The 27,181-nt window shown below is 43.3% G+C and overlaps 1 protein-coding gene across 2 annotated transcripts in view; it reads left to right on the top strand.

Annotated features, from left to right (window-relative positions):
• The window catches only part of MBTPS1 (membrane bound transcription factor peptidase, site 1), a 61,592-nt gene that overhangs the window by 9,879 nt on the left and 24,532 nt on the right, over nt 1–27,181 (top strand). For both annotated transcript variants that reach the window (XM_017543597.2, XM_017543600.1), the window contains exons 2-11: nt 2,644–3,130; nt 4,910–5,167; nt 8,664–8,867; nt 10,625–10,735; nt 11,183–11,292; nt 12,617–12,733; nt 13,516–13,583; nt 17,024–17,126; nt 19,321–19,472; nt 22,509–22,670. In XM_017543597.2, coding sequence (XP_017399086.1) covers nt 2,968–3,130; nt 4,910–5,167; nt 8,664–8,867; nt 10,625–10,735; nt 11,183–11,292; nt 12,617–12,733; nt 13,516–13,583; nt 17,024–17,126; nt 19,321–19,472; nt 22,509–22,670 — 1,448 coding nt within the window. In that variant the 5' untranslated portion in view covers nt 2,644–2,967. The remainder of the gene's footprint in view (nt 1–2,643; nt 3,131–4,909; nt 5,168–8,663; nt 8,868–10,624; nt 10,736–11,182; nt 11,293–12,616; nt 12,734–13,515; nt 13,584–17,023; nt 17,127–19,320; nt 19,473–22,508; nt 22,671–27,181) is intronic.

Here is a 27,181-nt window from a genome sequence, read left to right as displayed (position 1 = left end):
GTTGACATTCTCATGGTTCTTTTTGAGGTGGTTGTAACTGCTTTAAACTTTCACTCATCTCTGATAAGTTCCACGCCCCTTAGTAGACAGTGCCAGTGCCAGAGATAGGCTTGTTTTTCAGGATCATTTGTTATTACAGCAGTGAAAGTCCATACTTAGTAAATTTTAAAACATTCTTTGGATATTTTAACCCCTCACAGTACATTATCAGTGTTTTTCTGCTTGTAGAGCACATATTGATAGTTCCAGAAACCAAAAACTCAAAAGCACCAGTTTCTGCCAGAAGAATGAGTTTTATAACTTGAAGTACCTTTCCTGATAGATGACTAACTCCTTGTCGTTAATGTTTTCCTTTTTAAAAAACTTTTGCAATCTATCCATCTGACAAAGGGCTAATATCCAGAATTTGCAAGGAACTTAAATTTAGAAAAAAAAAAACCCCATGAAAAAGTGGGTGAAGGATATGAACAGACACTTCTCAAAAGAAGACATTTATGTTGCCAACAAACATTCGAAAAAAAGCTTATCATCAGTGGTCATTAGAGAAATGCAAATTAAAGCCACAATGAGATACCATCTCATGCCAGTTAGAATGGCGATTATTAAAAAGTCAGGAAACAACAGATGCTAGAGAGGGTGTGGAAAAATAGGATCGCTTTTACACTGTTAGTGGGAGGGTACATTAGTTCAACTATTGTGGAAGACAGTGTGGCGATTCCTGAAGGATCTCCAACCAGAAATACCATTTGACCCACTAATCCTATTACTGGGTATATACCTAAAGGACCATAAATCATTCTTTTATAAAGACATGTTTATTGCGGCACTGTTCACAATAGCAAAGACTTGAAACCAGCCCAAATACCTATCAATGATAGACTGAATAAAGAAAATGCAACATATATATAACCATGGAATACTATGCAGCCATAAAAAAGGGTGGGTTGACCTGCTTTACAGGGACATGGATGAAGCTGGAAACCATCATTCTCAGCAAACTAACACGGGAACAGAAAACTAAACACTGCATGTTCTCACTCATAAGTGGGAGTTGAACAGCACATGGACACAGTGGGGGGAGCGCTGGAGAGAGAGAGCATTAGGAGAAATACCTAACGTAGATGACAGGTTGATGGGTGCAGCAAGACTCCATGGCATGTGTATACCTATGTAACACACCTGCACATTCTGCACATGTATCTCAGTACTAAAAGTATAATAAACAAAAAACAAATAGTGGCCAGACATGGTGGCTCATGCCTGTAGTCTCTACACTTTGGGAGACCAAGGTGGCTTGATCACTTGGGTTTGAGACTAGCCTAGGCAAACTGGCGAGACCCCTTCTCTATGTTAAAATTCAAAAATTAGCTGGGCGTGGTGATGCATACCTATAGTCCCAGCTACTTGGGAGGCTGAGGTGGGAGGATTGTTTGAGCCCAGGAGGTCAAGGCTGCAGTAAACCATGCAGAGATTCTGCCATTGCGCTCCAGCCTGGGTGTCAGAGTGAGACCCTTCCTCAAAAAAAACAAAACCTAAGTAGCACTGGAAGGCCTCCCTTGCTTCATTCACCCATCGCCCACTCTGCTGGATTATTCATGCCGCAGGTATAGTCTGTGCAACTGATTTTCTGGGCAGGCTACAGCCAGCATTGTTCTTTACTGTTGCTCTGTTTTTCATTGTGAGGAATGGCTGTTATTCTTACAGTTCAGATGTGCCCGTGCGTAATATAATATTCAAATGACATTTTTCTTTAGCAGTAGCTTTCCTCATACACTGTCCTTTTATGTCGGTCCGGTAAAGAGATAATCTGGTTTTATAATGGATCGAGTGGGTTACATGTCTTTGAGTGTGAGGTGTCCGGTAAAATAAACCTCAGGACAGTAAAAACCCTTTTTTTGCTCTTTTCATAGAATTGGTAGAGAATATTTCAAAATCTGTAATATTAAAGCATAGTGTTTCTTGAAGGTATTAAATGTCACCTTTATGGAGATTACTTTTCTGTTAGATATTAATATTACAGCAGAAAGTAAGGATATATGCCAAGCTTTTGCTAGAAAAATTGATGAAATTTGTGGGAAGTCAAAGTGCCACCTGGAAAAATGCTCTGGGGATTGCGTTGCAAATGATAGAAATACAGAATCTGAAACCCAACAAAGGATCATCCCGACGCCTTCTTCTCTGTGGCTGCTAGAATGCTCAGGTCCAGTGCGCTTAATACTTCTGACGTTATTTTGTTTCCTTAGTTTTTTCCATTTTTCTTGTTTATTTTATTCTGTTTTATTTTTGAAGTTGCCTAAAAAAAATTTTCCCCTGAAAGCAGTCAGGAATAAGTAAATAAAAATGAATATGTTTCATGGTTGTTTGGCATATTAATTTGTCTTGAAACTGGGATATCTTTTTTACCTTCTTATTTATTTTATTATTTTATTCTTTTAGATGTAAGGTCTCACTTTGTTGCCCAGGCTGGATTCAAACTCCTGGACTCAAGTGATCCCCCCACCTCAGCCTCCTGGGTAGCTGATCTACAGGCACTTGCCACTTTGCCTGGCTGACCCAATTGCGTAAATTATAAATACAACTAAATCATACCTGGCTATGTCAGTTTGCCGCTAATATCTCTGTGCGCTGTTTTTTATTTCATAGATTGGTTCACAGCGGTTGGTTGATCAACCCCGTTGGACCTTGGTTCTGTGGTACAGATGGAGTTCAGGACTCAGTCATCACGGCCTGAGTGAGAGAAGCCTTATGTCCAAGATGGAGAAGAAGCGGAGAAAGAAATGAAAGCCTCTCTTCAGGCCAAGCCACAAAAGGCCATGGGGTTTAACTTTTATTTACGTTGGACAAGACTGTGAGATGGCTGGTCAGTCATGTTGCAGCTTTTAGCCAAAACAAAAATTCACTTCTAATCAAGAAGAAAAAAGTGTGATTTGAATTTATGCAATTTTATGATCATATTCGCTTTTGACCATGAAGCTTATCAACATCTGGCTGCTTCTGCTAGTGGTTTTGCTCTGTGGGAAGAAACATCTGGGTGACAGACTGGAACAGAAATCTTTTGAAAAGGCCCCATGCCCTGGCTGTTCCCACCTGACTTTGAAAGTGGAATTCTCATCAACAGTTGTGGAATATGGTAATGATACTGTTCTAAATGTTAGGAGCGCCCGTCTTATTTTCTCAAGCCTACTTAATATAAAATTACCTGTTGCTGAAGAACATGTTCCTCTTTTCTACAGTAAAGTTTTTTTTCTTTTCTTTTCCTTTTTTTTTTTTTTTTTTTTTGAGACAGAGTCTCACTCTGTTGCCCAGGCTGGAGTGCAGTAGCATGACCTTGGTTCACTGAAACCTCCGCCTCCCAGGCTCAAGCAGTTCTCATGCCTCAGCCTCCCAAGTAGCTGGGATTACAGGTAACCGCCCCTGTATCCACCTACTCTTTTTTTTTTTTTTTTTTTTTTTAGTAGAGGCAGGGTTTCATCATCTTGGCCAGGCTGGTCTTGTACTCCTGACCTCAAGTGATCACCCACCTTGGCCTCCCAAAGTGCTCGGATTAGAGGTGTGAGCCAAGTGCCTGGCCTTCTATAGTAAATTTCCAATGGGTTGAGTGCACAGCACATGAATATTAACTTTGCTTCAGTTTGTTTTCCTAGTAGAGTAAGCTTGGTACAAGGAAATTGACATTAATTATTTACCTACACCTTCTTTTTGTTGTCTTGTCGCCCAAGCTGGAGTGCAGTGGCGTCATCTCAGCTCACTGCAAACTTGATCTCCCAGGCACAAGTGATCTTCCCACCTCAGCCTCCTGAGTAGCTGGGACTACAGGCACTTGCCACCATGTCCCACTAATTTTTTTATTTTTTGTTTCACCATGTTACCCAGGCTGGCAAACTTCTGAGCTCAAGCAGTCCACCTACTGCGACCTCCCAGGGTGCTGGGATTACAGGCATTGAGCCACTGTACCCAGCCTTCACCTTGATTCTTTGGAACAGGTGCCATTGTAGTTTGTGAGGGTGTGGGGAGCAGGGAGTTGATGAATGTTTATGTTCTAAAGTTCGCGTGACTAGATGCGAAGAACGAAGCAAATAGTCTCACATGATCCACTCTGGAATTTTGTTATTGTTTTCGTTTTAAAAAACACTAACTGAGCATTCACTTCTCTGAAGTTTCTTTTTCCTATTTGAAAAAATTATATACATTTCTTTGTTGTGTATTCAAACTTCTGTAGGTATTTGTTTGTTTGTTTGTTTGTTTATTTATTTAAGGATGGGGTTTCACCACGATGGCCAGGCTGGTCTTAAACTCCTGACCTCAGGTGATCCACCCACCTCGGCCTACCAAAGTGCTAGGATTACAGGCATGAGCCACCACACCCGGCTTTATGAATTTTTTTGAGACACAATCTCACCCTGTTGCACAGGCTGGAGTGCAATAGCATGATCTCGCCTGACTGTGACCTCCGCCTCCCTGGTTCAAGTGATTCTCCTGCCTCAGCCTCCCTAGTAGCTGGGATTATAGGCGTGCACCACCATGACTGGCTAATTTTTTGTATCTTTAGTAGAGATGGGATTTCACCATGTTGACCAGGCTGGCCTTGAACTCCTGACCTTATGATCCACCGGCCTCTGCCTCCCAAAGGGCTGAGGTTACAGGTGTGAGCCACTGTGCAACACCTTTGCTTTTTAAAAAAATATAGCTGGTATTCAGTGATGCATTCTGTGTGATTACATGATTCATATGGATCATTTTTACTCAAAGCTCTGCAACCAGCTGTCTAGGTATTTAAACTGGTCTTTGTGTTTTCCTCTTTTCTACTGTAGGCTTTAAGATAATTTTTCTTTTGCCTGATTTATAGTATAGTATATGTTATAATGTATGTGCATAAATTCTTATTTTTGTTTGTGGTGATTGATTTCAGAATATATTGTGGCTTTCAATGGATACTTTACAGCCAAAGCTAGAAATTCATTTATTTCAAGTGCCCTGAAGAGCAGTGAAGTGGACAACTGGAGAATTATACCTCGAAACAATCCATCCAGTGACTACCCTAGTGATTTTGAGGTGATTCAGATCAAAGAAAAACAGAAAGCCGGGCTGCTAACACTTGAAGATCATCCAAACATCAAACGGGTCACGCCCCAGCGGAAAGTCTTTCGATCCCTCAAGTATGCTGAATGTGAGTATTGTGACCTTAGGCAAATTGATATCTCTGCAGTTCACTTTGAAAAATCCCAAACTGCAGAGTAGTTGAAAAATAGTACAGTGAATATCCGTGTTCTTCCATCTAGTTGGCTAATTGTGAACATTTTCCTGGTAGACATTTTTTAGTTTAGTTTTGTTTTTTTAGTGCACAAGGCTGGTAGTGGGGGGGTGGAATTATTTTTTAAAAAGAGACTTCATACTATTCTGGTAGAATAAAATCTGAGGGTTTGCAGTAGTAGATGTTAGTGATGTTTGTTTCTGTTGGAAATGATTTTTGCCAGCTTCATCAGAGCCTTCAGACTAAGGCTGCAGCTGCCTTCTTGTGCTGAAAGACACATCCTTATGTCTGCTTCTTCCTTGCATTTTGCTTAGCGTGTGTTTTCATTTTTTAAGGTACTCTTGCAAAACATGTTTTCTTTGAGTTTCATTTTGTTTTTCTCAAAGCCTCCTGACCAGGAATGGTCATGCATCAGCTGGGTTTATTTAAGTCATCAGGTATGCAGGTGTGAGGATGGAAGGTATTCGGTTTTTTCTTTTCTTCTCCACGGCTAAGTCTTTCCTGCTTCATTGCAATTGGGCTTATCAAGATAGAGTTTAGCCCAAATAATACATTGCATATTTATTAAATGATATTTTCCAAAGATACATATTACCAAAGGAAAAGAGTTTTTTTTTCCTTTTTATCTTAAATCAGGTTAACAAATTGCTAGTTCTGTTATTGTTTACTATCATTTCTTTCGTCAGAAGAAAAAAGAAATTAACAATTTTACTCTTCTGACTGGGCATGGTGGCTCACGCCTGTAATTCTAGCACTTTGGGAGGCCAAGGCAGGCGGATCACCTGAGGTCAGAAGATCGAGACCATGCTGGCCAACCTGAAGAAACACTGTCTCTACTAAAATACAAAAATTAGCTAGGTGTGGTGGCACGTGCCTGTAATCGCGGCTACTTGGGAGACTGAGGCAGGAGAATTGCTTAAACTTCAGAGGTAGAAGTTGCAGTGAGGCCAGATCGCACCACTGTACTCCAGCCTGGTGACAGAGTGAGAATCTGTCTCAAAAAAAATAAAAAATAAAATTTTGCTCTTCTTTGTGATGTTCTAGGCCTAAGAGCCTCTGAGGTTTTGCTGCATTTAAAAAAAACACACACATACACAGGCACTGAAGAGTTTAATTTCCTTAGTAAAACCAGATGTAGACTTCAGGTGTCTGACTTTTTCAGAGCCTTTTCTGGTACTCCAGATGTTATTGTATTATTATTTTCCTTATAAAGCAGTAACACCCAAAAATAGCCCAGGAAAATAGATTGGCAGTCAAACCTGGTATACGTTGTGCTATTTTAATTTATTTTTACTTCAGTTACCGTAAAGAGCTCTAGAATGCTTTAGGAGACACAGAGTTGCCTAATTGTAGCACAAGAATCCTAGACTCTCTGGAGGTGGGATTCCCTTGGACACCATCTTCACTGTGCGTGTCCTGAGTTTTCCCCTGAGAGGGGAAACTTGCCCACTGCTGTGCCCGTGCTTCCTGAAGTTCGCTGTGACCGGCAGTCAGCGCCTTTTCCATCTTGAAGCATCAGTTTTTTTCTCATTCTTAAATTGGAGATGATACACCTTACTTCAGAGGCTCTCATGAAGATAACATGAAATAATACATGTGAAGAAAGCTTAGTAGAGTGTTCAGGACGTTGTAACCAAATGTTAACGATTTCTATGGCTCTTATTCGTAGAAGGTTTTGTTTTATTTTGGGCTGACACTGTTCTCACTCTGGATCCCATGCCTTGGGTTCTATCCCATAGGCCGTAAGACAGAGCCTACCTGTTTTCTATTAGACAGTAGTTAAAGATATGATGAAGATAGCTGTCTTTTCGATATTTGAAGATACCCATGGTGTGTGCCTTTTGGCAATTTCTTCTCTCCAAGCTAATCCCCAGTTCCTCCCTCAGTTACTCAGATGACATAATTTCAAGTCCTTTCCTCATTTTAAGTGTTTTTCTTTGAATGTATTAGTTTTTCTCAATTGTTCTAAAGTTGTGAAGCCCTGAACTTAGTGTAATACTGGAGGTGTATTCTGGCCTGTCAAGGTCATGCAGAGCACACCCCTTCCTGGTCTCGGTGTTGGTCTTCAGCCAGCACCTCCAGCACTGTCCCATGCTGTTGACTTAAAGATCAGACTCAGACCAGGAATTTCAATTAAGAACCATTTCAGTTGGGTTGTGCAAATATGTACTTACCAAAATTGGCATGACCGTGTATGTTTCCAGGTCCCTGTACTTACATGGGTATAGCCTGGTAAGGTTAGAATGCAAATGACAATGATTTACTTTAGAAACAGAACTGTATTAGTATTATAGATTTTCTCTTCTTAAAACGGATTTAAAACATCACTTGTTCATTATAACATGGTCTTTGAAAGGTAGAGGGAAAAGTCTTAGACCAGTTCTTTGGTATTACCTTTTTCCTTTGCTTTTTAAAAATAACAAGACTTGGCCAGGCGGGGTGCCTCACGCCTGTAATCCCAGCACTTTGGGAGGCTGAGGCGGGCGGATCATGAGGTCAGGAGATCGAGACCATCCTGGCTAACATGGTAAAACCCCGTCTCTACTAAAAATACAAAAAAATTAGCTGAGTATGGTGGCACATCCCTGTAGTCCCAGCTACTTGGGAAGCTGAGGCAGGAGAATTGCTTGAACCCAGAGGCAGAAGTTGCGGTGAGTCAAGATTGCGCCATTGCACTCCAGCCTGGAGGTAGAAAAAGACTCTGTCACAGAAATAAAAAATAAAGAGACTTACAGGTAGTAAAATTCTTCCTTTTTAGAGTACAGTTTTGTAAGTATTGGCAAAATTATACTATCAAATATCCACCAACAAAATCAAGATGTGGAATAATTCCATCACCCTCAGAAATTCCCCTTTTCTCAGTCCTTTGTAGTTCTTTTGTTTTTTGAAAGGTGAAATTCTAGCAGATAAGAATGTTGAGAATATTGAACATAGTTGTTAAAAGTCCTTTTGATATTTGATGCTCAGTGGGATAACATGGCTTTTCCCTGGCCCAGAAATCTAGTAAAAACTTCTAGTAAAACTAAAACTTCATGAATGCTTAGGGTCATTTTCTTTAACTTTTCTCCTTTCTGGTTCATTGAGGACAAGTTGCTGATCAAAAATCAGGTTTTCATTTAGTTTTAGTGTCACATTTAGCTTTTTAAAAAATACTAGTTAATCAGTCTTTCTCTGCCTTACTTGGTTAGAAAATTTCAAGTAAAGAACTATTTGGGAATAATATGACAGCTAAATAATGTCCTGTAATTATAATTGCATTGAGACTATCCTTCTAGAGAAATAAGATAACCCCACTTTCCTTCCAACAGAATTGCAAACAGTAATCATCTGTGTTTAGGGTAGTTTTGCCTGACAGGTATTGTGTCGTTCCTTTTGCTCTTCTATTCTGACCTTTCTCTTCCTTGCCATCTAGCTGACCCCATAGTACCCTGCAATGAAACCCGATGGAGCCAGAAGTGGCAATCATCACGTCCCCTGAGAAGAGCCAGTCTCTCCCTGGGCTCTGGGTTCTGGCATGCTACAGGAAGGCATTCGAGCAGACGGCTGCTGAGAGCCATCCCGCGCCAGGTTGCCCAGACACTGCAGGCAGACGTGCTCTGGCAGATGGGATTTACAGGTGTGTGCTATTAATAAGGGAAGGCGCGGAAAGTCCAGACATCCAGAGATTCCGTGTTCGGGACTGCCTAGTGCTAAAGCCCTGCAGCCTTATACGTCTGACCTGCTTACTCTTTGTTGAGCTGGACATAGGCTAGTACCTCCTGTCTTTGACTCCTGTTATGCCAGACATCTGTGTCTGTGGCTTTTCTAATTGTCACCATTTGTATCTTATTTTGTTATCATTTCTGAGGTTAGAAGGGGCAGATAGATTATGGAGCACTTCCCTCCTGTGGACGCATGCCCAAACGAGTGCACGCTGCTGGCTGTTGGCACTGACTGACGGGCCTGCAGAGGGCTGCCGCTGCTTGTGGAAAGGTGGTCCTTGACCTGGGCACTTCCATGGAAATTAGTCTGTCGCTTGGGTTTGATGCCCTGAATGCAGAGTAGCGAAGCAATTGACCGTTACACCTGCTGATGATTTGTTTCAGTACAGGAAGCAATGGTCATGATCTTGTCCTGTGAAATAAAACCAATCAGGCTTGTGAGTTTTGTGACATAAGGTTTTTTTTTTCCCCTTGCTGATTTATCATGACAAAACATTCCTGTTTTATATAATGTGAAGATTTTTACCTTGACTTCTAAGCATAAGCCAGTTTCACCTGCTCCCAGGACATCACGATTTGTCTAGGTGTCTTTACCCTATCTCCTTGACTTAGGGACCCTTACCTCTCCTTTGATCTCCTTGGTGCCCTGCCCTCTGAAATGTCTGAGATGCTTCAGCTTTTAATACCTGGTGGACTGGCATTTCGTTAAAATGTGTGGCTCTTCATGGTTTTACCTTTTTAGAATGAGAACTGCTTCACAAAACACATTTTCTAATCATCAGAAATAATTTTTATTTCCCCCAAACCAAATGCTTTCTAATTTTGTGTGTGCATTTTTTAAAAGTAACATTAATTTTTATAGTTATCTCAGTTTAATGGATTATTTAACATAGTATTGATATGTAAAACAGCCCTTTTGCCAGAAAGACATCACCCTTCTTACATTGGTTACCTGTTAAGTAATATAGGCATTCTATATTTTAATGCTTTCTAGAATTTTTGGTCAGAAAGGCCAGTTGTATTTCACACTGGGGTCGATGGCTTTGGCTAGTATCTGGAATCAACTTACTGTTACAGCAAAGTGCATGCTGCAGTGATTTTTCTTCCAGTGTGATTAGCCCCATGTGGTGTTAGTAGTTCCTCCTAGCAGAGTTTGCCTTTTTACAAATGAGCTGCATTGAGTAAATTGCCTTCCTTGTTGGGAATAGGAATGGTTCCCCTGTTTCCCATTTTCTGTGCCCTGCTCCTTGGGTGTGCGGTTTGTGAGTGTTTTGCAGGGTCTCTGAGAAGGTGCGGGGTAGAGACCTGTGGTAAACTGCCAGAAGGGGAGTATCAGTAGGTGCCAGCCTGCAGCCTTGAGAAGCCTGCTAGGAGTGGAAGGGGTGGTTCCATGCTAAGCACTGGTGGCAATTGCGGAGGGTCTAGGAGGATTTTCTGCTTATCCTTAAATCTTACTTGGTGGCAGATGATGGCATTGCTCCTGCTGTCCTCTTTTCTTGGCTCAGACAGCTACCCTGGGCACAGCTGACCTAACTTGTTTGCTGTGAGCAGGCTTTGGCCTTCCACAGTGTGTCATTTTCTGTGGGTTCCTGGGAGGAATGTATGTTATAGGCAAAGTCTAAAAAGCTGGTATCTTCAAACGTGATTGTGTTTGCTTGCTTTTCCGAATAAGGTGCTAATGTAAGAGTTGCTGTTTTTGACACTGGACTGAGCGAGAAGCATCCCCATTTCAAAAATGTGAAGGAAAGAACCAACTGGACCAACGAGAGAACGCTGGATGATGGTGGGTCTCAGCGGCGGGGAGAGGACGGCCACCTGTGGATGTGGGATATCACTCCCATCCTCTCTGATCCATTGAGAGTGTGTTTTGTGCAGGATTCCATAGTCTGTATCCAACAGTTATTCAAACAATCCCAAGTTGATATTGTGCCTTTTTTGTGCGTCAGGAACTTCTCTGATTATGTTAGAGGATGTTGGGAAGTAGCACTCCAGGAGATGGTGGGGATGCCTGGTGCAGGGGCAGCTCCCTGTCCGGAGGGCGTGGAGTTGGCTAGTCCTTGAAGGGGTGCTTGTGCCGGGTGACGCCCAAGGGAACGTAGAGCAGCAGCAGAGGCTCTACCCTGTCCAGCACTTGGAAATTGAAGGCTCTGGAACTCATGGCCTGGAATGTTGCATCCTGGCACTTGCTTTCAAATGTGTTTAATGGGATTTTTTTCTTTGTGGACTGCAGGGTTGGGCCATGGCACATTCGTGGCAGGTGTGATAGCCAGCATGAGGGAGTGCCAAGGATTTGCTCCAGATGCAGAACTTCATATTTTCAGGGTCTTTACCAACAATCAGGTAGGTGTTTTGAGGACCCCTGAAACTTGAGGAATTCATACTGAAATGTAAAAAGCACAATCACTGGACTGTACACATTTGTGTAAAAGGAGTGCACATCAGTGACGCTGAGCCGTTTGTACCACAGCATGTGTGCCCAGTTTACTGTTCCACTGCCTCCTGATTGGCTCCGCCCTTCTTCCACCACCCGCTGTGTCCATCTAACTTGAACTCTGAAGACCTTGCCAAGGCTACTGCTTACAACGAGTCTTTGATTTCCCTTGTTTCTTCTCTACCTCTAGGCTTCCCCAGGCCTCTGTACCCCTAGTTGTGTGTCTGCATGATGGAATAGAACAAATTGCACGTAGAATAAGTGTATGTGTTTGCCTCCCTGATTGAGTTCCTACCATCTTGAGTGTGGGGACTGTTTTATTTACCTCTGTGTCCTGACACCTGGCATTGTGTTGGGTAATGTGAATTTGCAAGCCTTGTTCCTTGACTGTTCATTTGGAAACTGTAGAAAAGGGAGAGGATCCTAGTATTTGTTGGTTTCACTTTTCATTGTTTTTTAAGGTTAATTTTTGAATAGGTAATGCATAGCTTAGAAATGTCAGGAGGTAATACAGTGAGGCCCCCATCCCTGTCCCTGTGCAGCACATTCTTTCCCCACTTGGCTGTGTCTCCTGTATGACAATGCTCATTTCTTTGGTGTATATAAGAACATATAAATAGGCGGTCTTTTAAAAGCCTTTTAAAAACATAATTCTTAATCATTACATTGCTTCTCTTCCTACTGTAAACTTAATTTTTTATTTTTAAAAAAGCAACTGAAGGTGATCCAGAAAGTAATTGAGCTTTTGTAAGGTACATAGGTGCACTTGAACATCAGAGGACTAATACTGTGAAATAACTGTTACTGATGCCATTTGTCCTTAAGTCTGTTTGGGAATGAAGAAGATTAGACAGATAAGTTGAACTATTCCAAAATGCTTAACTTAATAGAAGTGCCTTGGGATAAGTCCTTTTAAAAGAGAAGGGCAGTTGGAAGCGTGAGTGTTACTAGGAAGGCATTCTTTGTGTAGAGAGCTGTGCATTTCACCTAGAGAGATAGGCCACCCTACAGAACACAGCTGCCTCTTCCTTAGGTTCAGCTCCAAAGACTTAGAACTTCTAGGTGTCGTATTTCACTCTTTGGAGTATTATTTGTACTCAGGATTTATTTCTGGTCTTAAGTTAAAAAAATAAAGAAGTACTTTATGATTTTAAGAGCCTTAGAAATAAAAACTGTCCTAGCACTTTAAGACTTTATTGAAACACGAAGAGGACTTTTTTCATATTTAACTAGGTATCTTACACGTCTTGGTTTTTGGACGCCTTCAACTATGCCATCTTAAAGAGGATTGACGTGTTAAACCTCAGCATCGGCGGCCCTGACTTCATGGATCATCCCTTTGTCGACAAGGTTTGTGGAGTCACTGCACACAGGGTTTGGGTGACAGCTCCTGCTCTTTCGCAGCCCAACCTGCGTCATTTCTAGTGTGTTGGTGGCTTTTCAGCCAGGTGGTGACAGCTTTGTGAGAACAGATGGCTAATGACCTGAGCTTCAGTGATTTGCATGTCATAAATTGAGTGGGTTGGAAGCCTCAGAGTAGGTGTTTATAAGGAGCACATGGTGCCATGGTGATTCTTCTTCTTTTTTTTTTTTTTTTTTTTTTTTTTTGAGATGGCGTTTCATTCTTTTTGGCCAGGCTGAAGTGCAATGGCATAGTCTCGGCTCATAGCAACCTTCGCCTTCCAGGTTCAAGCGACCCTCCTGCCTCAGCCTCCCAAGTAGCTGGAATTACAGGCACGAATCGCCTAACTTTTTTGTATTTTTAGTAGAGACAGGGCTTCACTGTGTTAGCCAGGCTGGTCTCAAACTCCTCACTTTGGGTGATCCACCCAACTCAGCCTTTCAAAGCGCTGGATTACAGGTGTGAGCCACCACACCCAGCTGATTCTTTCTTATCTAAACATGCAACCTGTATTTTCCTGAAAGTGACTAGGAAGTCAGCATCTGCTCTGTGCAGTGTGCTTCTCTGTCCAGGGTGTTATTCTCTACCCCTGCAAGTTGCCAGGCACTTCCACCTTTATAATAGTCCAGTGCTTCTTTTTTAGGACTGTTTTTAGACATTATATGTGGTTTTTTTGACAGTTATATGTTAAGAGTGGTATACTTTCATTAAATAAATGCTCGTTTTGTAGGTGTGGGAATTAACAGCTAACAATGTAATCATGGTTTCTGCTATTGGCAATGACGGACCTCTTTATGGGTAAGTAGCCCCAGCAGGGATGACCTTGGGGATTTTTTACCCCTTAAATAACTGAAAAATTGTTATCTGTTTGTGTATCCACCTATGCTTACCTGTTTATATCTGTCTAAAACCTTGTCTCAAGGATGTTTTCCTCACTTAAAAAAATAATAAGGGTGTGCGATGAGCGCCCAGGTACTCGCCACTCGCCTCAGCAGCTGTCAGCTTAAGGCCAGTCTTCTTTCTATTTATATATTTTTAAAAACTTGTTACAGATAGTAATTTAGAGGCCTGAAGTTTTTATTCTAACTACTTTTTGCCCAGAATAAAGCAGAGAAGTGAATTTATCAGAAAGGGATTCTGCAGTGTTGAGATCTGTGTGCAGAGCAAACGAAAGAGGTTTCTGCCACCCTCCAAGAGAGCTGGTGCGAGCACAGTGGCACTCTTTCACAGAGGAAGTGCCGGCGGGCCTAACAGCAGCATGGACGGTGCTTGGGAGTGGATGAGAGGGATCATTTAGGAGAGACGCAGGGAGTTCAATGTCACAGGGGGGCCTTTGTGCTCAACTCAGGCAGCATGAGATGTGAAACCTTTGCCACTGAATCCAAGCCAGTACACTCCTGTCTGGTTAGAGGTCTCAGTTTTCTTTCCACACGCAGCTTCATTTAATTCTCTAGATAACGTGTATAAATCATTTCTTGTGCTTAAAGTTTCTGTAGGATGCTTTACGAAGTGTCCAGGGCATAGTGTGAGGTGAAGCTCTGTGAAGTTCATGTTTGTATATCTCAGAAAACACAGATATTGGCATTCATAGGGTTCTAGCCTAATAGTGGAGTACATGATCCTGACCCTTGTTAGAAGTGCAGGGTTCTGGATTTTGCCGTGGTGTCAGTAATACGTATCATGAGCCACAGATGTAAGTGGCATGAACATACCCTAACTGTAGCTCCGCCATGACAAACACCAGTTATTAAGTCACCTCGTCGGGTTTTCCTGTCTCCCTTTTAAATGTTTCTGCTATTTCTGATGTCCCCACTCAAGTGTGGCACTCAGCAGTTCACAGTCACTGGGGTGTCTGTGTTTCATAGCCTGTCTTCCTATCTTGAGTCTTTTTCCACCCCAGCACTTCCAGGATGGATAGGGATGAAACTAGGTGTGGAAGCAGACAGGTCCGACCTGCCACTTTTGCCTGAGGCACCCTCACTTCTCTGAGCCTCAGCTCCCTCACCTGTCATGGGGGCAGAGAGAAGCCCACATGTTGCCTGCGAGGCTGACATCAGACAGCAGGGGGAGAGCGCGTGAACACTGATGATGCTCTGTGAATGACAGCCTCTCTTTTTCTTTTTTGTGTGTATTTCTACTGTTGAAACATATATTCTAGCAGTTTTCTAATCAAGAATCTGCAGTGGGTTATTATTGTCTAATAGCTGAAATCCACATTTTTCTTTTGGTTTTCAAAGTCTTCAGTATTCTAGGCTGGATTGCAAACGTTTCCTGTAAAGGGTCAGGTAAAAAGTATTTTAGCCTTACCATGCGAAAGCAGCTGTAGGTGATATATGTGTAAATGAACATGACTTTGTTCCAGGAATGCCGTATTTGTAAAAACAGGTATGGGCTTGGTTTGGCTCATGGGTCGTAGTTGGCCAACTCCAGCCAGAATCTGTTGTTTCACCTTCCCCTTCCACGGCGTCCCACACATCTTCCTGGAATGAATCTCCTCCTGTTTGTTTCAAGTCCTCTGCACCTCTTCCCTCTGCTCATCCTCCTGGCCATACCTGTTTGGATTCCCGGCTCTTTCACATGCTGTTCTGACTGTCACACGCTGGCTGCCGTTCTGTACCCCTGTGGCTTTTGTGGGTGGTTGTACTCCATAGCTTCTTAGCAGAGTTGTGAGTTTATAGTATGTTGAAGGAGCAGAGCCTTGTAAGGAAGGCTGTCTCCACCTCATGTATGCTCCTGCTGCCTCATACAGACCTGGCCACCTGCTGGCTGTGTCTTGAAGTGACTGGACATGGCATGTGATCAAGGCAGCCCAGCTTGTGATAGAGGTATGGTTTTTACTGCTTGGGCATCTGGTGGGACTGCTCACAGGGCTGGTCTGAGGACAGTAACATGCATATGTCAGCTCCTCTGGGAGTAAGGCATGCATTCTCTGGTCCCCTTTGCTGTAGTCTCTTTCTCTGTGTCCTGTGCCCTGGTGCTCTGAGACTCTGTGGTGCTAGCGAGCCTGCGGCCTCACCTCCCTCCTTTTCAATTTTCAATACCAGTAATGATTTCTCGATGTCTTCCCTTATTTTTAAAGGGTTAAAGTACACTAAGCATTGTAGGGATTGACAGGTAGAGGAAGGTGGGAAGTGGTACCTTTTTGGTCAACTTCAGTGGGAGTTTCTATCAGTGACTTCTGTCCCAGCCTCTGCTCCTCGAGTTCCTGGGAGTATGTAAACGTCTAGTGTCAGTCAACAGAAAATGATTATTGGTGCCTCTGAATGACCAGCTGGTGTGATATTGGTGGCCAGTGAGCTGAGAAGGCAGTACCACCTTGGCTTGGTGTGGTTAGGAATTGTCAGTTAAAAACACACTCTCTAGAACTAAAATTTTATGCTACTATTATCTCTTAAGCCACTTGGAATCAGTTGTAGTTCTTTGTCAAAAGAGTTCATTTTTTTTTTTGTTAGTGAAGCCATAATAGATAAAGCTTAGCAATGCAGTTTTATAACTGAGTGCCTCATACTTTCAAATAGTTCGTCTTTATTTTGACTTATGGATTATACATTTTTGCCATTATTTATTTCACTATAATTTCTTTGCAGATCTAGTGCACTTAAGGTATTGGAGAGACTTTGTGGCTTTTTCCTCGTGTCTTAGGTCTTTCCTCTAAGGAGCTCAAGATGACAGAATAATGATAGTCCTTCCACAGTTCCCTATGAGGCAGGTGGAACAACACCGCAGGTCAATTGAAAACTTACAACTTCCTGACTTTGGCAGATGCAAATGTGTGATTACGGTTTCTGCCCAGAGAAGTGTCTGATTTAGTTGGAAAGTTAAGATGAATGTACCAGGAACAATTTGAAAGTGATGTGAGAATGTGTTGTTAGGTGATGAATTGTGATCGTGTTAAGCATGAAGTTCAAGGCAAGTACAGATTCTTAAGACCTGGAGTGCTGGAGGGAAAAGGTGAGCCTTGAGCTCGCCTTTTAGCCCCAGTGTGCAAAGTTGACAGGGAAGAGAAGAAACGAGGGGCATTCCAGGTGAGAGGACGTAATTTGAGCACAGCATGAATGTGGCGGGGTCATATCTGTTTCACAGGATAGCCGTGAGGAGCTGCAGTCCGTCAGAGTTTACAACTCTTCCCGCAGAAGAACCTCATAAAGTCTTAGATTGTTCTGGGAATATTCGCCCTGGTTTGAAGCATTTGTTTTAAATTATTTCTCTTCTCTTGTTTTTCTTTTGTCTCGATACAGCACTCTGAATAACCCTGCAGATCAAATGGATGTGATTGGAGTAGGCGGCATTGACTTTGAAGATAACATTGCCCGCTTTTCTTCAAGGGGAATGACTACCTGGGTATGCTTATCTTTGCTAAATAATTGTATTTAGCTGGAGAAACTACCATGGCTAGTGGCACCATTTGTTGACGAGCCTTGAGGTGTATTTGTAAGTGCACAGACACCCTCACAATCACGGGTGAATAGCCGGGGCTATGAGTGCCTGCCCAGCCCTGAGAGTGAGAGATCTGGCCCCTTCAGCCTCTGCCACTTCACTCTGGCAAGTCCACAGCTGCTGTGTTGAGCATGGGCTGATTTTAGATGGTGTTTCCCAGTTCCACTTATTAACTGATTTCTGAGGAACTCACTTTGTGGTGAATTGGGTTTCTGCCCATTTACCCTCTCTAGTAGAGCTAAGCAGTCCTCTTCAATGATAGGTGAGATGAACTTTTTTTTTTTTTTTTGACCTTAGGAAGTTGGAGAAGCCATTAAGAACAGCTTAATATCAACTCTGCCAACACAGAAATAATTGTATTTAGCTGAACAAATTCAAAATAACAGCTACGGTTAATAATTCAGCTGCTTGGGGTTTAATTATGCAGTGAATTCATCCTCCTTTACCTGTCAAAGTTTGATGAAAAATTAGACGCTTGTGCAGAGCAGCACTCAAAGGTACTTGAGTACCTTTGTCCTGGCAGTGGCTGAGGGGAGCACCCGCTCTTCAAATTCTTCAGGGTCAGAACACCTCTTGGTGCTTTAAGTTGACATACTCGGAGGCCTTGGATAAGTCCCTGGAAAGATTCCCAGCTGCCTGGGAACACTGTGGGCCTCATCCACACTGTAGCACTTGACAGGGGAGCCTTCACCCTGAGCCTTTGTACTGTGACAGTACTAGCCTCCAGCCCTCCCCTGCCTCACACACTCAGGTGCCTCTTCCTGGAGCTGCCCCGTTGGCTGGGGAGCACTCTCTCATGTGACATCAGTCCGGGGCAGGATGCATGTCCTGCTGTCCGCACTCCCTTGGCATGTGCTTTGTGCTGCCTGGTACTAGGAACCTGCTTCTGCCAGTTTGCCTCCAGCTCCCTGTGTCAGCGCTTTATTGAACCATGATGAGATGTCGTGTCCATGGCCTTCATCACCAGCCAGCTTTTTTTTTTTCAAATTTATTTATTTTTTTTATAGCAATGTGAACACGGAACCAGCCAGCTTTTTAATGGCATTTGAGAAACTTTCCTCCATCATTACAGAGCTGTGGTGCAGGATGCCTTCACTCGGCACCCCAGTGTGTGCGTCTGCCGTCCCAGGGGTTTGATGATCAGGAAGGGCTTTCCCTTCAAATTGGTCTCCTGTTACTGACAGAATATGAGATTCTGTTATAATTCTCGTTTTGCCCCAATTCTTAGGAAGCTTGAGCGAGTACTAAGTTAAAATCTTATCCCAAGTGAGTTGTCTGGTGATCCTGCTCCTTCTAAGTGGTTTCTTATTTTCTCTTTTACGATGGTTTGCAACAACCACTCATACCATGTATTTCTTTCCTTGTAAAGAAACATGTTTGGGTTTTTTTATATTTTAATTTTCTAATTTTTCTAACATATTTCTAATTTTAACTTATTCAGAGATAAAGCACTTTCCAGTTTCTGGTCTTCGTGATAAGCCAGTGTCCACTTGCTAGTGTTGCATGTTAGCAAGATTAAAATACTTATCTTTTAATTGCTTTATGGCTTTGCTATTGTTCTGCTTGTTATAAAATGTATTTTTAAAATTTTACTTTCTACATTATCATTTAAGCTTTTTTTTTTCGGTATTGTAGTGAATTTCTTTTCTCTCTCTCTCTCTCTCTTTTTCAGGGGGGAAGTGGGGGACAGGATCTCACTCTTGCCCAGGCTGCAGTGCAGTGGCACAATCATGGCTCACTGCATCCTTGACCTCCTGGGCTTAGGTGATCCTCCTGAGTAGCTGGGACTACAGGCATGTGCCACTACATCTAGCTAATTTTTGTATTTTTTTGTGGAGATGGGGACCTTGGTGTGTATCCCAGGCTATTCTAGAACTCCTGGGCTCAAGCAGTCCACCTGCCTCAGCCTCCCAAAGGGTTGGGATTACAGCTGTGAGCCCTGCACCTGGCCTAGAGTGAATTTCACACTAAAACCAATATCTTCCTAAGGTTATACTGTTATTAACCCATATGTCTATTCTGATCTGATTCACTCATAATTGCACGTGACTGTGTGCCAATGTGCCAGCTGTAGAAACCAAGCTGCTTTTATTTATAGGAGCTACCAGGAGGCTACGGTCGCGTGAAACCTGACATTGTCACCTATGGTGCTGGCGTGCGGGGTTCCGGCGTGAAAGGCGGGTGCCGGGCCCTCTCAGGGACCAGTGTTGCTTCTCCAGTGGTTGCAGGTGCCGTCACCTTATTAGTGAGGTGAGTGTTGCCCCTCAGAGACCAGCAGCTCCCACGCCAGGACAGGAGCACCGGGTACCAGCAGGGCAGGAGTCGAGTCTTGCTTCTGCCCTGTCTTGGGTTTGAGAGCCTCGGCCCTTCACAGCTTTGCTCTGTCTCTCCTTCTTCATCTCTGCAAAGAGGTAGGAGTCGCTTCTTTTATAGTTAGAATGACACGAATGTGACCGCACTCTATAGCCCGAGTAAACAAAGTGCTGACCGACAAAACACCCATTTCTCTATGTTTGTGTTCTCGTATCCCATTATGTGCTAGAACTGTTAACATCCAAGCAAGCATATGTATCAGGCAGGGAACAAAAAGTAAGATATTTCCCTGCCATATATCCTCCATTTCCTTGGGGATTCACCAAGTCTTATTGTGTATGTGTAAGGTATACAAAGTGATGTTATAGGATACATATAGATAGTGAAAAGGTTACTCTAGTGAAACAAATGAGCACATCACCTTCTCACGGTGTTAGTCATTTGTTGTTTTTGTGACAGGGACTCACCTGTTGATGTACTCCATAGCTAAGGGTGTCCAGCCCATCAGCGGCTGGCAGTCACTGCTCCACCTTGTCTGATTGGATCTCATGCAGTTGGAATGCAGCTTAGTGACTGGCCCTTAATCTTGCAGATAATGGAACTGATAGAAAGTTCTCAAAGAGGCAGGGGGCGGTGGCTCATGTCTGTAATCCCAGCACCTTGGGAGGCTGAGGCAGGCTGATCACCTGAGCTCAGGAGTTCAAGACCAGCCTGGCCAACATGGCGAAACCCCATCTCTACTAAAAATGTAAAAGTTAGCTGGGTGTGGTGGTAGGTGCCTGTAATCCCAGCTCCTCGGGAGGCTGAGGCAGGAAAATTGCTTGAACCCAGGAAGAGGAGGGTGCAGTGAGCTGAGATTGCACCGCCGCACTCCAGTCTGGGTGACAGAGCGAGGCTTCATCTCAAAAAATAAATAAATCAATAAAATTCTCAAAGCGAGTAGGCCAGAGTTGAAGTTCACATGCACTCATTCATCGGAGGCCCATGTTTCCTTATTCTTAGTTGTAAAAAGATGTCTTTGGGTCTGGCGTTTATCTTGTCACTGTATTTTCCCCCAAAATATATCGTACTTTTTCTATCTAGATGAAGTTTTAGTTGAGCTGTTACGTTGTGATAACACACAAAGCTCTGCATATTTGAAAGTTATTGTATTCTATGCTAATTTAAAAATTAATATAGGCAAATAATATTAAATGTTTTTATATTTTAAATTCTCTTTAAGTAATTTGAATGTTGATTTTAGCTTGTAATGTCAAATAATATTTTGTTAGTAATTCTTAATAAAGCTAGATATCGGGCTGGTTGCGGTGGCTCACACCTGTAATTCCAGCACTTTGGGAGGCCAAGGCGGGAGGATTGTGTGACGCCAGTAGTTCAAGGACAGCTGGGGCAACACAGTGAGACCCCGTCTCTATCAAAAAAAGGGGTAGATACCTACCTTTTCTCCCTTTTCTCTATTCTTCCCTTATAGTTTGGAGCCAAATTCTTGAAAATGTTGATGTTGGCCAGAGTGGCCTTTGGAGCATAACTGCGTGCTTGCTGGAAACACCGTCTCCTCTCTTGTTTTCCTCTCTCCGCTCTTACCTCAGCTGAATAGGGAAGGTGGATTGTGGGCTACCGGGCCCACTTTCCATGCTTGTATTGGCCAGGTGGAGTGAATTCAGTTAGGGCCCCTGTTTCTAATCTTGTTGATTCTGGAAACAGAAAATGCTGGTTTGTTTGTCCTACATGCTATGATTGTTAGCAGGAAATGAGGGCTCTGCCTTCACCGCTGAGCCTGTCAGTTCTCTGCTGTTCAGTAAGCAGACAGCCGACGGGTTGTGTTTCCCTTTCTCAGCAGCTTCTTTAAGTACACATATTTTCAGCAACAAGGAAGCCTTTCAGTCTCATCTCACTGCAGCAGATAAAAATGCGGTTGCGATCATTGAGAAACACCTCTGTGATAGTCGCTTGTAATAGAAGCGGTGGCGGGCCTCCCAAGCTCCATTCTGATGATGCGGTAAAAGGCAGGGGAACACAGCTTTTGAGTTCGCTTTATAGGCAAGAAGAGGGGGAAGATTGTTGACCTGTAGCTTTGAGCAGTTCTTTTATTTTGTCATTAACAATTCTATTTTATCTCCTCTTCTTATGTCAGATTTGCCCTTTAGAAAATGTGACTAGACTCCAAGACCAACCACCATCATATACAAATATTTAGGAACTTAGGGGGATACATTTTCCTTTTTTTTAACCTACTGATTTCCCCCCTCACTTTTAGGAATTAAAATTGACTTGTATTGATAATACATGGATACACAGAAATTGATGTTTTAATGCTAGTATCGCCAGGCTAAGTTCCTAGCCGTGTTGTGCTGCATGTTAAAGTTTGTTTAGATGCATTCTCATGGTGAAACTCTGAAGATGGCTTTAGGTCTGCATGGTTCGGAAAGTCATCACCATCAGGGTGGCTCATCCCAGACAAGCCTCCCAATCTGGAAACAAGAAGACAAGTTTTGGCTTTGGAGGCCGTGGTCCTCACTCAGACCCGTGCCTCCTGCCAGTCCTGTGTCGTGGCTCCTCCCCAGGATCCGTGTGTGCTCCTCCTCCCAGCCAGGTGGTGCCGCGTGGTGTCTTCTGTGGCTAGCAGCCTTCCCCTCCCACAAGTAGTCAGTACCTTTTACATACTCATGCTTTCTGCAGCCTATGTGGTCATGTAGTTGAATTACCAGAAAAACGTGTGTTACGGATGCATTTGCATAAACCGCCCTAGCCTATGGGTCTCATAGAAGGTTGCGGAGTGGTGAGTCCTGGAGCAGGTACAGAAATGAGTGCACACTCCTTCTCATCTCACATAGGCTCTGCCAGATAAGCTCCCGTTAGATACAAAACAAGACTGCGGGCCTTGCATGTGCACGTTTGTAGGTTAGGTTTTGGTCGTCTGATTTTCATTCTTTTACTCAGAGAAAATGAGCAAATGCTTGATTTTTCCTCCAGCACAGTCCAGAAGCGTGAGCTGGTGAATCCTGCCAGCATGAAGCAGGCCCTGATTGCGTCAGCCCGGAGGCTCCCTGGGGTCAACATGTTCGAGCAAGGCCACGGCAAGCTCGATCTCCTCAGAGCCTATCAGATCCTCAACAGCTACAAGCCGCAGGCAAGGTCAGTGTGCCGCCCTGCTGATGGGCCTTTCTGTGCTTTGCGGGGATGTGGGCAAGTTTCCCTCTGCACAAAATACAAGCCTCAAAACCAAATATAACTAAGCACAGAATTCTCAGGCTGCTCGGAGAAGTTTTGCTGCTGCTTCTACCAGGGTGCTGCTGGTGGAACGGGTAGCTACTTTCAACTTACCGATGTTATCTTTAATATAAATGGTTAAAAGTAATGATTTCTGAGGGTTTTTTGCTTTTGTTGTTTAGTTTTTTAGAATCTTGAAATAATCTTAGGTTTGCAGAAATTTTGCAAAAATAGGAGAGAGTTGTCATGCAAGATTGGCCCAGTTTCCCCTAATGCCACCATTTCAGATGGCTGGAGTACAGCTGTTAAAACTAACATATGAAGACTGACACTACTGTAATTCACCTGCAGACCACATACATCTCACCAGCTCCCATGGTGCTCCTATCCGGCCTGGTCCCCACTTTGTTTTCACCCTTTATTTTGAAATGATTTTAGATTGACAGCAAAGTTTCACAAATAGTTCTTGAGAACCCCCTGTCTGTCACCCATCTTTCCCTAACCTAAACATCTTCCATAACCACAGTCTGAGCCTTAGAGCCTGGAAACGAACCTTGGTGTAGCACTGCCAACTGCAGATTCAGATTCAGATTCAGCCCGCTGTCCCACAGGTCCTTTCTTTGGGTTCCAGTGCAGGATCCCACGTTGCATTTCATTGTCCTGTCTTCTTAGTCTCCTCTAATCACAGTTGGTTCCTCTGTTTTCCTTCATCTTATTACTGGTGGTGGTCATTTTCACCATTTGATTAATGTGGTCTGTCAGTCTGGGTCCTCCAAGAAACAGACGCCAAGCTAGAATTAGATGTTCAGAAGATTTGTGGGGCATGTGGGCCTCTGAAGGATAAAGAGAAGGGTGTGGAACAGGCAAGGACTGCAGTGCTGATCTGACACCAAAAAGAGGTAGGAAGATTGGGGAGGAAGAGGCTCGAACAGGTCTGAAAAAGTTTTGCCTGAGGGGAAATCCTTGAACCGAATTGCCTGTTGGAGGAGTCCTGTGTCCCACAGGTATGGGCCTGGCCTAGTGCCTCCCCTGTGCTCAGTCATTGGCTGGGAGCAGCCCCAGGGGATGCATGGCCTTGGCACAGACATGGTAAGGACCCGAGGGTGGCAGCTGCAGTGTCGGCCTGCAGTGCTTTTGCAGGAGACCTTAGCCACTGGCCCTGTGGAGCCAGAATGGCACCTGCTAGGTGTCTCCACCGTGCAGCCCCTGTGTTTCCTTTGTGACTCCTGTCTCATGGAGGGTATGCTTAGAGATGGTCTGGTTTCTTCATATACTTCTACTCACTCATGTTAGCATGCCTTGATGGTTCTTGCCTTTCATGATTGCTCCTGAGGAGTTTGACAACTGTGATGACTTTCTTTTTCCTTTGTTGTATTTGCATTGATTAATGGAACTCTGCTGGAAGGAAGAGCTGTCCTTTCTCTCCCATTTATTCAATTCTTTATATCAGTATGGACACATACTTATTTTACTCTGTGGATTATAGTTAATATCATCGTTTAGTTGGTTGCTCAAATTGTCCCAGAGTTGGCAGTCTGGAGCTCCATCTAGTGGCTTGTCTTTTCAGCATGTCTCCAGCATGTTCTGAGCGCTTTCTGTCTTCTTGGCAGTACAAGGTGTCCTGTCACGGACTTCTGTACTCTAGCCTTTCTCTAAGCAACTCTTTCCTGATGGCCTATTCTAATGGCATTGAGACACCAAGACCTGGTCACTCGGGGTGCTCAAAGCTGCTGTGCTCACAGTTGTTACTGCGCTGTTCAGCAGACAGAGCTAGGCAAATGTATGGACATGCGTACAGGCACACACATGCCTGCTTCTGTATCTGTCCCTCTGTGTATGTACGAGAAACACGAGTTCATGCTGACTCCTGATTCCACACCATATCACAGGATTCATTCCAGCCTTTCCCTCTCCTTGTTTCTCTCTGTCTCTCTGTCTCTCTCTCTCTCTCTCTCTATCTGTCTCTGTCTCTGTCTATGCATTCATACTGTTACTTCCATTTAAATTTATTATAACAGAATTACAGACGTGGTCAAGTTACCTCTGTTTCTAATTCCATTCTCCAACAGTGAGAAGCCTGGCTCTCATTATCCACAATATATTGACTTATTTGCTTAGTCCTAGTATATGTATACTGAGTAGCTCTGGAATTGCTAATCCATGCCCTTGTGAATTTTTTGAATACAGTATTTGTGATAATGTGTTATTACCTTTGGCCCTACAGAATACAGTTATATAGTGTTTTCTTTTTTTTTAATTTTCTTGAGCCAGAGTTTCGCTCTCGTTGCCCAGGCTGGAGTGCAGTAGCGCGATCTTGGCTCACCATAACCTCCGCCTTCTGGGTTCAAGTGAATCTCCTGCCTCAGCCTCCCAAGTAGCTGGGATACAGGTCCCTACCATCACGCCAAGCTAATTTTTGTATTTTTAGTAGAGACGGGGTTTCACTATGTTGCCCAGGCTGGTCTTGAACTCCTGACCTTGTGATCCACCCGCCTTGGCCTCCCAAAGTGCTGGGATTACAGATGTGAGCCACCACACCTGGCCTATAGTGTTTTCTTAAGTTACATTGGTTAATTCTTTCCTTGGTATCTGTTTTTAATACAGTTGGACTCATTTATTCGTATTTGTATTCCTTTTTGAATTTCCCCCAGATCCTGGTTGATTACAACTTGTTATCGAGTGTGTAAAACATTACCATGGTTCTAAGGATGTGTTGGTTTGTTCTTGCATTGCTGTAAAAAAGTACCTGAGACTGGGTAATTTATAAAGAAAACAGGTTTAATTGGCTCCTGGTTCTACAGGCTGTACAGGAAGCATAGTGCCAACATCTGCTTCTGGGGATGCCTCAGCGAGCTTCCAGTCATGGGAGAAGGTGAAGGGAAGCCAGCCTGTCACATGGCAAGACAGGGAGCAAGAGAGCAGGGAGGTTCCAGACTTTTAAACACCCAGATCTTGCATGAGCTGAGTGAGAACTGAGCTATCACCAAGGGGACGGTGCTAAACCATCCATGAGGGGTGCCCCCATGATCCAGTCACTTCCCACTGAGCCCACCTCCAACACTGGCGATTACAGGTCAGCGTGAGATTTGGAGGGCACAAGCATCCAAACCGTATCAGTTCCCATTTGCCCATGCTTTCTACCAGGCTTCCGCAGACACCTTTCACACACATCAGGTTTGATTTTATGCTTTTTTTTTTTCCTTTCCCCACAAATGAGCACATACATAGAAGGATAGCATCACTGTGGATACTCTTTTGCATTCTGCTTTTTTCACTTAATGTCCTAAATCACTCCACATCAGTACATAGAGATTCTCTTCTTTTTTTTTACAGCCGTATCCTGTGAATGTGCAATTGATTAAGCCACTACTAGTCTACATATGGGCTTTTAAGTTGTTTCCAGTGAACTCACAATGAAAAACCTCAGGCCTGTGTGTCTTAGTTTTGTTGGAGATGTTCATTCAGGGTAAATTCCTAAAGGTGGCACTATCGGGTCAGCATTGAGAGCATCGGGTAGTTCTGTTAGGTAAAGTGGCATTGCTGGTCCAGGTTGAGAGCATCAGGTAGCTCTGTAGTGGCATTGCTGGTCTGGGTTCTGGTGGCTCTGTTAGGTAAAGTGGCATTGCTGGTCTGGGTTCTGGTGGCTCTGTTAGGTAAAGTGGCATTGCTGGTCTGGGTTGAGAGCATCGGGTAGTCCTGTTAGGCATTGCTTTGTTTCCCTCCGGAAGGGTTGTGCCTGTTTGTTTTATGTGAGCAGTGTGTTTGAGTGCTGGTTTCCCCAGAGCCTCACCGACAGAATGTTCTGTCATCCTTGTTACTTTTTACAAATCTGATTGGTAGGAAATAGTATTTCAATATTGTTTAATTTGCATTTCTCTATTTATGAGTACGTTTGAACACCTACGTCTATGTTTAAGAGCTGTTCTTTTACCTTTCTTGTGAATTGTCTATTTCTTTTTCAGCGGGGTTTTTGGTTCCTCTTGAGAGTTCTTGATATGTTAGGGTTAGTAACCGTCTGTCAGGGATACGTCTTGCAGATTTTCTGCCACTTTGTCAGTTGTCTTTTGACTTACATAAGGTGTTTCTGCCATGCAGTTGTTGTTTTTCAGTAGTCACGTTTGTTAGTCTTCTGCTGATGCCTCTGGATTTTGAGTCCTTAGAAAGTCATTTTCTGTACTGAGGGAGATAAAAGAGAAATTCACCCGTGTTTTCTTCTAATACTTGTTTGCTTTCTTTTATTTACTTGAGTTTCCTTGATCCATTTGGATTTTATTTTTGTGTTGTTTGGAGGTATGGATCTAATTTTTTCTTTTGCCAAATGGCCACCCATTTGTTAAAGCTCTTGTGATTAAAAAGTCCATCTTGCCCCAATGATCTGAGATACCATCTTTATCATGTACTAAGTTTTCATGTGTATTAGGTTTTTTTTTTTTTTT

Source organism: Cebus imitator, unplaced genomic scaffold, assembly GCF_001604975.1.
Source record: "Cebus imitator isolate Cc_AM_T3 unplaced genomic scaffold, Cebus_imitator-1.0 Scaffold159, whole genome shotgun sequence".
Classification (NCBI taxonomy): domain Eukaryota; kingdom Metazoa; phylum Chordata; class Mammalia; order Primates; family Cebidae; genus Cebus; species Cebus imitator.
Note: the sequence above shows the minus strand (reverse complement) of the source record. Positions and strands in the feature narration are given on the sequence as shown.